This window comes from Mixophyes fleayi, assembly GCF_038048845.1.
Source record: "Mixophyes fleayi isolate aMixFle1 chromosome 2 unlocalized genomic scaffold, aMixFle1.hap1 SUPER_2_unloc_1, whole genome shotgun sequence".
Taxonomy (NCBI): Eukaryota; Metazoa; Chordata; class Amphibia; order Anura; family Limnodynastidae; genus Mixophyes; species Mixophyes fleayi.
Genome location: NW_027445878.1, coordinates 94896 through 107353, shown reverse-complemented (window position 1 = coordinate 107353; position 12458 = coordinate 94896). Strand labels below are relative to the sequence as shown.

At 38.3% G+C, this 12458-nt stretch overlaps 1 protein-coding gene and 1 long non-coding RNA gene across 2 annotated transcripts; both read right to left on the bottom strand.

The window, feature by feature from the left end:
* Nucleotides 1–1524: 1524 nt before the first annotated feature.
* On the bottom strand, nt 1525–7736 carry LOC142109509 (uncharacterized). Its single transcript, XR_012680407.1, has 2 exons — nt 7527–7736; nt 1525–3587 (listed from the first exon to the last, which is right to left on the bottom strand). It is a non-coding gene; the product is annotated as an uncharacterized LOC142109509 (long non-coding RNA).
* Nucleotides 7737–8991: 1255 nt separating this feature from the next.
* Nucleotides 8992–12098, bottom strand: LOC142109511 (uncharacterized). Its single transcript, XM_075193693.1, has 7 exons — nt 11513–12098; nt 11291–11428; nt 11068–11201; nt 10365–10601; nt 10032–10225; nt 9678–9889; nt 8992–9009 (listed from the first exon to the last, which is right to left on the bottom strand). Exons 1-7 carry the CDS (start codon nt 11729–11731, stop codon nt 8992–8994), a joined length of 1152 nt encoding a protein of 383 aa, XP_075049794.1. The 5' UTR covers nt 11732–12098.
* Between the last annotated feature and the right edge of the window lie 360 nt (nt 12099–12458).

Sequence of the window (12458 nt, the reverse complement as noted above, 5' to 3'; positions counted from 1 at the left end):
ATTCTTTTACATCCTGTTGCAATAGGATTTTATGTATAAAAAACATATCTAAAACACCATGCCAAGCTGTCGGTAAAGGACATACAAAGATATGAATTCATACAAAGATATGAATTCTTACAAATATATGAATTCATACAAAGATATGAATTCATACAATGATATGCATTCTTTTACATCCTGTTGCAATAGGATTTTATGTATAAAAAACATATCTAAAACACCATGCCAAGCTGTCGGTAAAGGACATACAAAGATATGAATTCATACAAAGATATGAATTCTTACAAATATATGAATTCATACAAAGATATGAATTCATACAATGATATGCATTCTTTTACATCCTTAGAAATTCGTTCGATATGATTTTATGTCTAAAAAAACATATCTAAAACACCATGCCAAGCTGTCGGTAAAGGACATACAAAGATATGAATTCATACAAAGATATGAATTCTTACAAATATATGAATTCATACAAAGATATGAATTCATACAATGATATAAATTCTTTTACATCCTGTTGCAATAGGATTTTATGTATAAAAAACATATCTAAAACACCATGCCAAGCTGTCGGTAAAGGACATACAAAGATATGAATTCATACAAAGATATGAATTCTTACAAATATATGAATTCATACAAAGATATGAATTCATACAATGATATGCATTCTTTTACATCCTTAGAAATTCGTTCGATATGATTTTATGTCTAAAAAAACATATCTAAAACACCATGCCAAGCTGTCGGTAAAGGACATACAAAGATATGAATTCATACAAAGATATGAATTCTTACAAATATATGAATTCATACAAATATATGAATTCATACAATGATATGAATTCTTTTACATCCTGTTGCAATAGGATTTTATGTATAAAAAACATATCTAAAACACCATGCCAAGCTGTCGGTAAAGGACATACAAAGATATGAATTCATACAAAGATATGAATTCTTACAAATATATGAATTCATACAAAGATATGAATTCATACAATGATATAAATTCTTTTACATCCTGTTGCAATAGGATTTTATGTATAAAAAACATATCTAAAACACCATGCCAAGCTGTCGGTAAAGGACATACAAAGATATGAATTCATACAAAGATATGAATTCTTACAAATATATGAATTCATACAAAGATATGAATTCATACAATGATATGCATTCTTTTACATCCTTAGAAATTCGTTCGATATGATTTTATGTCTAAAAAAACATATCTAAAACACCATGCCAAGCTGTCGGTAAAGGACATACAAAGATATGAATTCATACAAAGATATGAATTCTTACAAATATATGAATTCATACAAATATATGAATTCATACAATGATATGAATTCTTTTACATCCTGTTGCAATAGGATTTTATGTATAAAAAACATATCTAAAACACCATGCCAAGCTGTTGTCAGAGATGACCTAAACGGGTCCTTTCTCCTGAACTCCAGCTGCTATACCTTGTGGGTATCGATCGATAGAGAAACAGACAACTTCAGATGTTTAGGCTGAAAATGATTCTGATTCTGACCAGCCCTAAGTCAGAGTAGCTTTATTTATGCATAGTTTCACAGACAAAAGAAGATAAGGAATCCAAGGTTTCTGAAGGCATCCTGTTCAGGTCAGCAGTTTGTAGACAGGATGTACAGCAGGTGTCTTATCTCAGTCACGTAGGCCTCAAATGGGGGTCGTGGGCTCCCTGTACTGAAACTGCTGGATGTGCACATTCTTGAGAAGAGACATATTGAAGAAAAGATAAGAATGTGAGGCAAAGTTCATTAGGGAATAGTAATTATACAAAATGCATTACTTTAAGAAGTTCATAAAATGTATATCTCTCACATAAACCCCTCTTTTTATCATTTTTATAATTGCCCTGCCTATCCTTTTGGTGTGCATGAAGCACTCCTGCACCCGACCTACTTCATTCAATTCAATGGAACCTCTGATAGGCCCTTAGAGGATGGTAAAGATACATTCAATCAGGTCTATGGTTCATGTACACCTAATTCTTAAAAATAATAAAAAAAGAAAATGGGAAAGACTGAGGGGGGGAAGAGTACAAAAGAGCCTTAAAGCTCAGAGAGGGCAAGATAAACATCTGATACCGGTTTGGGCTTTACATGTCTTTTGAGAGACTTTTTATTCAGAATGAGATCATTTTTGCACCTTTTCAAACAGCATTGGAAAAAACATAAGCTTAGTTTAAAAATGACATATAACAACAACAATAAAGCGAATATCTTAGCTATCCATATTAAAATGCCTGAAATCCATGCGAAAATACCTTTGCCCCAATTACTAGGATTTAACCATGAGAAGGCTGATGTCCACCAGCCATCATTAACCGTATCGGGGTCAAAATTCTCTTTCCTGAATTTCTCCTTCATTTCCTTGGCTTCTGTCATGTACCTGTCTATTACTTCTTCTGGATTATCAGTGTCATTTGTTACAAAGTTACAACAATGTGTTCCGTATTCTGTTTCTAGGGTCAAACAGTACCCTCCTGACTGAGCAGTGATGTAGTCTAATACAAGTTGATGTTGTATTAACTGGGTTTTCATCGCCTGCAGTTCTTTTCCAACATACCTAAAGGATTTGTCATAAATTTCTGTTATGTTATCTAAAAGTCCTGCAACCTTTAATATCATATTATAGTTTGCCATGTACCCCCATGTCCCTATTGAAATGATGTTACCAAATCCAATACCCACATTGTGCCCTTTGGACTTTGCTATGAGAGGGATATGTTCAGTATCTATTGTCTTAATTTCCCTTTTTCCAAGCCTATGGTCCTTTTTATTCCTGAATACTCCTCTGAGGTCATCATGGGTCATGACATAGAATTCAGGAACCAATCTGGCCAAGTAGCATACCCCTATTGAATTTGGGGGGAGCCACCTGTAGGCATTGCGTCCACATACATAATAAACATCATCTGGTAAAAGGTAGGGGATATCATAAAACAGGCAATATGTAGATACCTGTTGTCCTAAGTGACATGAAGTGTCATTTTCTGCTCTGTCATTGTCAAAGGCAGGCAGTGTGCCGTTCCAGGTGAGATTATATCTGTCATATTGACATTTTATACACTCCTGACTCTTTAAAAAAATAGTACCTTTTCCGGATTCCATCTTCACTGTTTGGTTGCATTCAGAATTACAGTGTGATAAATAAGGTTGGGTGAAATTCACTATAACTTGACAGCGTGATTTAGGGACAGACCCTAAAGGGAAACTCTTATTCTGGTAACTAATGCGTATTTGGCCATATGGGGTCCATATTGACTCATTTATAGCCCTATTGGATTCTATTCCCTTATTGAAACAATATTTTAAAGGACCTTACTCCCCTTCATGGTTTTTCCTGGGTCACCGTAGCCTTTTTGCAGTGGCTGGCGTGGATCCAAGGATCCTTTCCTTCAAGTTTCACGGAAGTGGGTGTAGTCAACAGAACTTGATATGGCCCCTCAAATCGTGGTTCCAGAGACCTCCTCACGTGTCTTTTTACGAAGACGTAATCTCCTGGCACCAGGGCATGTGTTCCAGTGCAATCCTCTGGATCTGGGATTGAAGAGAAAACTCGAGAATGTATGTTAGTGAGGGACTTCTGTAGTTCTTTCACATAACTAGTCAGTTCACCTTGGTGTTTCACTAGAGATTGTGGAAAATAACACCCTGTCTTTGGCGGCCCCCCAAACAGTATTTCATAGGGGCTTAGCCTGTGTTTCTTATTAGGTGTTGTCCTGACTGAGTATAGGGCGAGGGGAAGGCATTGCAGCCAGGGCATCCCTGTGCTTTTCATGGCTTTCTGTATTTTGAGCTTGAGAGTGCCATTTAGCCTTTCTACCTTGCCACTACTCTGTGGGTGGTAGGGGGTATGGAATGCTTGAGCAATTCCCAAGTCTGACATGATAGATGTCATCACTTCTCCTGTAAAAGTAGTACCTCTGTCTGATTCAATCACCTCTGGAACCCCGTATCTACATACTACCTCAGATAGCAGCTTCTTGGCTGTGTTTTTTGCTGTGGCTTTGGATATCCCCCACGCTTCCGAAGAGACTGGAGAATAGATCAGTAGCTACTAGGACATATTCATATATTCCACATTTGGGTAGCTGAATGTAATCTATCTGTATGCGCTGAAAGGGGTAGAGGGGTTTAGGTGTCACCCTGGGAGGTACTGTTACTGTATGACCAGGGTTGTGTGTGTTACAGATGGCGCAGGCCTTTACCAGATTACTGGCAGCTGTGCTGAAGCCTGGCGCGATCCAGTGTCTGAATACAGTGTTAATTATTGCGGTTTTTTTTTTGAGACATGGGAAGGCCCATGCACTATAGCAGCCAGTGTAGGAAAAAGGACTCTAGGGAGACAGTGTCTGTCTGTTGTGGCCCATATGCCCTCTATGTGTTCCGCCCCCCTCTTTTTCCACTCCTCTCTTTCAGATACTGCTGCTTGCTTTTGGAGGATTTTCAGCATTTCCAGATCTATAGGGAGGGTGGGGGGTGTTGTGGACACTAAATAGTGTTGTACTAGCGGTAAGTCTGCTGCAGCTCTTGCAGCCTGGTCTGCTAGTCTGTTTCCTCTTACTTCCATAGTCTGCTCTCTGGTGTGTGCTTTTACCTTTATGACTACCACTTCCTTGGGCAGTTCTAATGCAGCAAACAACCTCAAAATGATTTCTGCATTTTTAATGGGTTTACCATTGGAGGCCATAAAGTGTCTGTTCTTCCAAATACTTTGATAGTCATGTGCAACCCCAAAGGCATATCTGGAGTCAGTGTAAATGTTAGCTGTTCTCCCTTCTGCATACTGACATGCACTTATAAGTGCTTCTAATTCAGCTTGCTGTGCAGATTGACTTGGTGGGAGGGGTTGCTGGAGTACAATGTCTGTTTCTGTTGTAACTGCATAACCTGTTTTGGGAGAGCCCTCCTCATAGTACCTAGACCCATCTACAAACAGGAGTAAATCAGGGTTGCTAAGAGATGTCTCTTTAACATCCCCGGGAGGTTTAGTTTCCAGATCCATTAAGGCTAGACAGTCATGATCACAGAAAATTTTTTTGAGTTGTGTTTCCTGTTTTGTCACAGTCTCAACACTCTCTGTATTGTCTGTGTCTTCAGCGTCTATACTGTTACTGTCTGTGTCTTCAGTGTTTGCAGCATTTATACTGTTACTCCCCTCTTTTATATCCATGCAACTTGGGAACAATGTTGCTGGATTTAAAACTGTGCATCTTTTTAGTGTAACGTTTGAGGGTGTCAGTAGTGCTACTTCATATTTAGTTAATCTAGCCGCTGAGATGTGTTTTGTTCTAGCTTGATTCAGTATTTCCATGACTGAGTGTGGTACCTGAATGGTGAGAGGGTGATCCAGCACTATGTCTGCAACTTTTTGTAGCAATAAAGCGGCTGCAGCTACTGCTTTTATACATGTTGGGGCTCCCACTATGACGGGGTCTAATTTTTGTGAGTAGTACCCCAATGGTCTTTGTCTACTCCCATGTTCTTGTGTTAGTACGCCATGAGCGTGCCCTTCTTGTTCATGGCAGAACAAGTTAAACGGTAGTTCATAGTTAGGGAGCCCAAGGGCTGGGGCGCTTGTGATTAAATCTTTGATCAGCTCAAAAGCTGCTTTTTGTTCAGCTGTTGACCAAAACATATTGCAACTTCTATTCATTGGAAGTTGGATCAATGCAATCTGGATTGCCTAAATGGTCTTTTTTTGCTGGAGATCTGTGAAGAAAAAAAACTTTTGCATAAAGATTAACATTTATTCACTAGGAATTACAGTAACTGTTATTAATTCACGTTGAACAGCTGCTAATACGACACTTGCTTAAAAGTTTCTCTTTGTAGCTTTAACTGTGACGCTATGCCTTCCATGCAATGAAAAACTGATTTCCTCAAAAAGGCAGTCCCCAATATCACAAACAGGGAATGTCAAAGTGACGAGACCTGGTCGAGTGTTCAAAGCCACTCCTTTCTCATCATCTCTTTGTAAACCAAATATTCACACATATTTCCAGATTCTGTGATTTCCATGTTTAAAGTACAAATATATATTCACAATTCTCGCTCACAGACGACATTTTATCTCGTAACATTTCTTTATGGGCATAACAAACCCTCCTTATTTCTGAGAACATTTATCAGCGCCATTTTACACAGATAAAAACAGCTTGTAATATATCTCCATGTAAAGCTCACTCCCACAATCCTCAACTTCATTAAAGAGAAAGCTATTTTTCTCAAAAAAAAAAAAAAATTACTTTGTTCAAATATAGAAACGGCTTGTTGGACCCCAGCCAACTTTGTTCTGAAACCAGTAATAGTGATAATGTACATTATTTACAGTCTTGTGACGGACCAAAGACTTTAAAACTTCTTTTGCATCTCTTCAAAAACATTACATTTACAACTGTACAGCTTTTTCAACCTTGAAACATGTCTCTTGTAAAACGGTCAAGACAGACAAACACGGATCTCTCTCACACACAGTAAGAAGGAGATAAAACTCACATACAGAGAAAGAAAAATTAACTGCTATCTTCCAGCCTACTGCTGTGGAACTACAAGTCCCATCATTAGATTAAATACACATTAGCTTCAACATGCTAATATCAATCAGCACTCAGGACATATTTTTCTTATTGAAAAATAGAAACATACTTGGAAGAACCATTTTATCAATGTTACATTGTCAGATAACAAAAAAACCCAGAGTGCTTCTTATCTCAACACACTGAAATCTTTTACACAGAATAAGGGAGGGGCACATCTCACTCTTCAGCTGCGCAGCATTTAAACATACATTTTTAGTACACAACCTACTTGATTCATTGTTTTAGTCATTATATCATTTAGCTTGTGATACATTTTCTATTTAATCATTGTCACTTAAATTTGTTAACTGTAACATATCACAGCAATCATTGTCATTCTCTAATTCTTCTGACATTTTACACCATGCAACACATCTGTCAAAATAACCTTTTTCTTTCAGTGTTTTCTCATTGTCTTTAATTAGTTGTTTAAAAAATGGAACCTTTAATATACCGGTTTTCAGACACCCCTGCAGCTTTGAACAGTTTTCTCATCCCTTTTGTGAAATCCTTGCCTTTATGCTTTCGCATATACTTTATGGGGTCTAGATCCCCGTACTTTTCGGATTTCTTTCCTGTCTTGGACCCTTTATTTCCCATAATGGGATTACCTTATGGTCCAATATATTTTGAATGAGAAAACTTTTATTTGTTCCTGTCTTGCTTTACAACAAGTTTGCAGCTGGTCTGCCTTTCTGAATGTTCCTAACTACTTTCATTAAAATCCATCAAAAAACACAATCACGTATACAATCAAGATTATTTGCAGGGTCAACTGTGTGATCTGACTGAGTTCTGTGGTGTTATTCATGTGTACAGATGTATCAGGTGTATGGCATAGAGAAGACAATATATCAATACATGTAACAATACAAGACAGATTACACACAAGTACCTTGATACTCTTAATAGTATCTGTTGCCAGAGTTCAGGGATCTCCGTCAATCAGACTGCAGTACCCTCGAGCTGGGATAATTCCCCCTCCACAGAGACAGCTCTAAGAGCAAAAATAAAGCTTTTTGCTCACCAGCGCTGGATTAACGTCTGTCTGTCTGGAAAGGGAGAACCCCGTTGTCGGGAGGTCTGATGTATTGGAGATCCCGGCAACGAGTCCCCACTGAAACTGTCAGAGATGACCTAAACGGGTCCTTTCTCCTGAACTCCAGCTGCTATACCTTGTGGGTATCGATCGATAGAGAAACAGACAACTTCAGATGTTTAGGCTGAAAATGATTCTGATTCTGACCAGCCCTAAGTCAGAGTAGCTTTATTTATGCATAGTTTCACAGACAAAAGAAGATAAGGAATCCAAGGTTTCTGAAGGCATCCTGTTCAGGTCAGCAGTTTGTAGACAGGATGTACAGCAGGTGTCTTATCTCAGTCACGTAGGCCTCAAATGGGGGTCGTGGGCTCCCTGTACTGAAACTGCTGGATGTGCACATTCTTGAGAAGAGACATATTGAAGAAAAGATAAGAATGTGAGGCAAAGTTCATTAGGGAATAGTAATTATACAAAATGCATTACTTTAAGAAGTTCATAAAATGTATATCTCTCACACTGTCGGTAAAGGACATACAAAGATATGAATTCATACAAAGATATGAATTCTTAGAAATATATGAATTCATACAAAGATATGAATTCATACAATGATATGCATTCTTTTACATCCTGTTGCAATAGGATTTTATGTATAAAAAACATATCTAAAACACCATGCCAAGCTGTCGGTAAAGGACATACAAAGATATGAATTCATACAAAGATATGAATTCTTACAAATATATGAATTCATACAAAGATATGAATTCATACAATGATATGCATTCTTTTACATCCTTAGAAATTCGTTCGATATGATTTTATGTCTAAAAAAACATATCTAAAACACCATGCCAAGCTGTCGGTAAAGGACATACAAAGATGAATTCATACAAAGATATGAATTCTTACAAATATATGAATTCATACAAAGATATGAATTCTTACAAATATATGAATTCATACAAAGATATGAATTCATACAATGATATGAATTCTTTTACATCCAAAGAAATTCTTTCGATATGATTTTATGTATAAAAATCAAAAATTTACCTATTACATGATCGTGCCATGCTGGCACAGATATCTGTGAAAAGCCAGAGTGATGGAAGGGTGCAGATCCCTATTTTATTATACAAAGTCCTTTACCAACAGCTTGGCAGGGTGCTTTAGAAACTCACCCACCTGGACACTCATACCTGGTCCAGGCCTATGCGGGGACACCCTAACAACTCTCCATGAAGGGGGGTGACAGAATAGCACAGAATAGAACGGTGCAGCTCCCTGTGTAAACTGACAACAATCATCTTGTGTCTCAACACCCCAGGATATTCTGAAACACAAATATGGTTTAGAGAGAATTTTTTTTACAATCGTACATGATTATTTTACCTATTATATTATTCATCAGGGACAGATATGATCTTTTCAGGTATGTTAAACAACTATATCAGCTTTAATAAACGTGATGTTTCTCTGCAATATCTGAAAAGCTGCGGGATATCAAGATTCTTTACTTTAGTTTATGTGCTCAAAGAATAAGTCAGTTCGGGTGAAAATCTCTTTATTTTTTAATACATTATTAACAATAACAGATAATAAAAATGTTAAACATATGCAAACAGAGCAAAATAATCAGAACAAATGGGGCAGCTGGCCAATGTCCACTATTATTATTCAACACTATACTTTAGCTCATGCTTAGCAGGAATGTCTTTTGCAGCTACCAGGAGAACTCCAAATTTCTTAGAGTATGATGTGAAAACATTAAAATTCTTGCGACTTCTCTGCATGAAGTGTAACAGAGGCTCTGTGTGACATGAACATGCTGTGTTGATGCACCATGATTTGCCTTTAGGGTCTTTGTAAAAAAAAAAGGGCCTTAGAGCCCTCTTCAGTTGTTTTCATTATTCTTCCTTCTCTGCCACTCATTTTGTCCCCATGTAAGTAACAGATAACTTCACCCTTCAAGAAAACTCTCCGTGTTGTGACTCTCCTGACTCTGCTTTCTGCATCTGTGCAACATTTTAGTCCTTTCCAATGTTGCAAATGGGTATCGTCTCCAAGGACCTTACAGTCTTTCCAGTGCTTCATCGACTTTGGCTTCCAGGCCTCTACCAGGAGATTGACCTCAGTATCCTTATGTTTCCATTTCTTTTCCTGAATGTACTGGGTCAAGGTGGTAACTGATGGTCTCCTTGCAGGAAAGGCTCCTGTGGAATAATAAAAAAAAACTAAACATTAGTTTGTATTACGTGTTGTAATGGGTTAGACAAGCACACATGTGCAACACCATGTACATTTGTTTGAAGCTAATCACCTACAAATCTGATAATGTCCTGTAGTTATACTTACTGATCACATGCTTTACTCTGATCTTATGCTGCCGGTCTCTCCATTGCTTTCTGCAGTAATGCCAATGTGACGGTGATATGCGTCTGCAGTCACGTGACTTTGGCACACGTCCCTCGAGTGTTACAGGGAACTCTCCCAGCAGCTTCTGGAAGGCGTCTTTCCTCGGTGTCCCTACAGAGGCTTGAAGACCTTCCCTGTTTGGAAACAGAACCGGAGATGTATAGTGAAAATGACGGAAGAAATAGTGAATTATAACAAACGCGATTTAGACACAGGAGATAAAAGGTGCAGCCATGGAGAATGTACTGATGTCAGGAAACAGAAGGGACTCACCTTGAACTGCTTGGTCTGGTCTCCTCTGGGTCACTTCGCTTTCCAATATCTCTCACCAATATTGAGCCATGACATATATTATGCAAAGTATTCTGCCCGTAATGACTGTTTGCAGACAAAATACTGTGTGACAAATAATTGGAGATGAGACACTTCTCAATATCGGAGTACTCAGCTAATGTCCAAGTCTCACAGGCCTGCCGAGCCATCTGACTGGTCACATTTGGCAGCTTATGCCTAAGAAGTGTTAGATAGAAAGATATATTAGTGTTTACAACAAATAAAGGTGTGCAGGCAGTGACATAGGGAGTGCAACACTGACACAGAGTAAATACAAATAATAAACTAATATATATAACTACAAGCTGGACAGTCAGTGAGGCCAATTATCCACTGATTATGTGCCGAGTATGTTACAAGGACTGTACTGGACTGCTCGGTATGTGCTAATGTCACTATGTACAGGGCTGTGTTATGTGTTGGGGCAGATAATGTGCAGGTTTCTGATCAGCAGCTGGTGACAGTATGTTGTATTGTGTATTGTTATATATAGTGCAACTAAACATATGTAGATGTGTAATACCACTTTATACATTGTGTATAATAAGATCATCAATGTAAAGTGTAGGTAGAACATTACTGCTGCCATGAACTGCACTATTAGTACTGTACGAACGTCTATTATCTACCAGACTGCACTTACAGATTATGAAAACGGCGAAGATAGACAGAAACATTGTAAATTTTCAATCCCGATGTCGATATAAAAAACGTTTCCTCGGGTGCATCTTCGTTTATCATGGAAGGTCGAACTTTGGTGTAATAAGTGTCGAACCACTAGGGAAAAATAAAGATCTGTTAATAATCAGTACAGCAAGAATTCTCCATATAGTAACTCAATCTGTAACTTTGATCTAATAACACACCCTTTCTTCTTCTTCTGTGAGTGCGAATGTGGCCACTTGTGTAGCAGTTTTGTGATGCTTCACTCCTACAACAACAAGCTTTTCAGAGGTTCCCTCCGATGTGAAGTTGTGAGGAACCCTCTTGTGCCATTCCTCAACCTAGGAATATGAAGATATAACATCAACATTAAAGACCACTTTTATATTTTAAAGTTTAAGTCATCAACATCCAATAGTACTTACAGTCATATTAGCAACCACTCCAGGTCTTTGCAGATGTTTCAGAATGAGCAAAGCCTCCAGGTAGTAGAGAATGTTGAGCTGATGTTTGACAGTTAGTGTTTTAGCAGTAGAAGCACGATGGATGCAATTCAAAAATTCTGGTTTTGCAACCTCCAGTAGCCGGCGGCAGTCCTCTGGCTGCAAGGAATCTGTCGTCAATGTGTTAAACCTGCAGATCATATAAGAAAAATGTGGATTAAAAATGAAGTAAATTGAAAAGTCACAAATTAGTGTAGCAAGAATACTATAAAGTCAAAACCTAAATGTCATTCATGTTTATTGATCTCACCTTTTGACGACCCTTTCCTTTGATACGCCTTTGCTCAGTTTTTTCCAAATTGCATTCGTTACGTTGAGAAAATGGACGCAGGCTTGAAAGAGCGGTGGATCATTTGCTGCCACATTGGTGGCTGTTGTTTTATAACCAATAAATCTCCTCAAATTTCTTAGATAATTAAATATTGTTTTGTTACAGAGACCCAGTTCTCTTAGTTTATATAGCCTAGGGGACTAAGGGGGCCTGAGATATGAAATGATGAATATAGGGTATCCAGGTATCAGCCTCCTGGGGCTTTATGCCGCCTGTGATTGATAATTTTGAAGGGGTGTTTCTCCGCTTACAAATGGGTCAGTGATGCCAAATTTAAACCGCATACACTTCAGAGTCCCCCCTGTTCAACTGTACCAGTCTCATAATTGTGGGTCCCCAGGAAGGACACTGCATTGAGCCAAGGGCGCTAGCACCTTGCAATAGCTCTCATAAAACCTTCAACAACTTAAAGTGAGTCTGGCCCTTCCAAGGGCCCCAAAGGCCCAGGTGCCTAATAGAGAACTTGAAGCCCCCACCCTCCTCTTTCCAAGGAGTCCTTCCTCGCTTCTCTACGGCCTTGCACTGTAGAGTTATGCC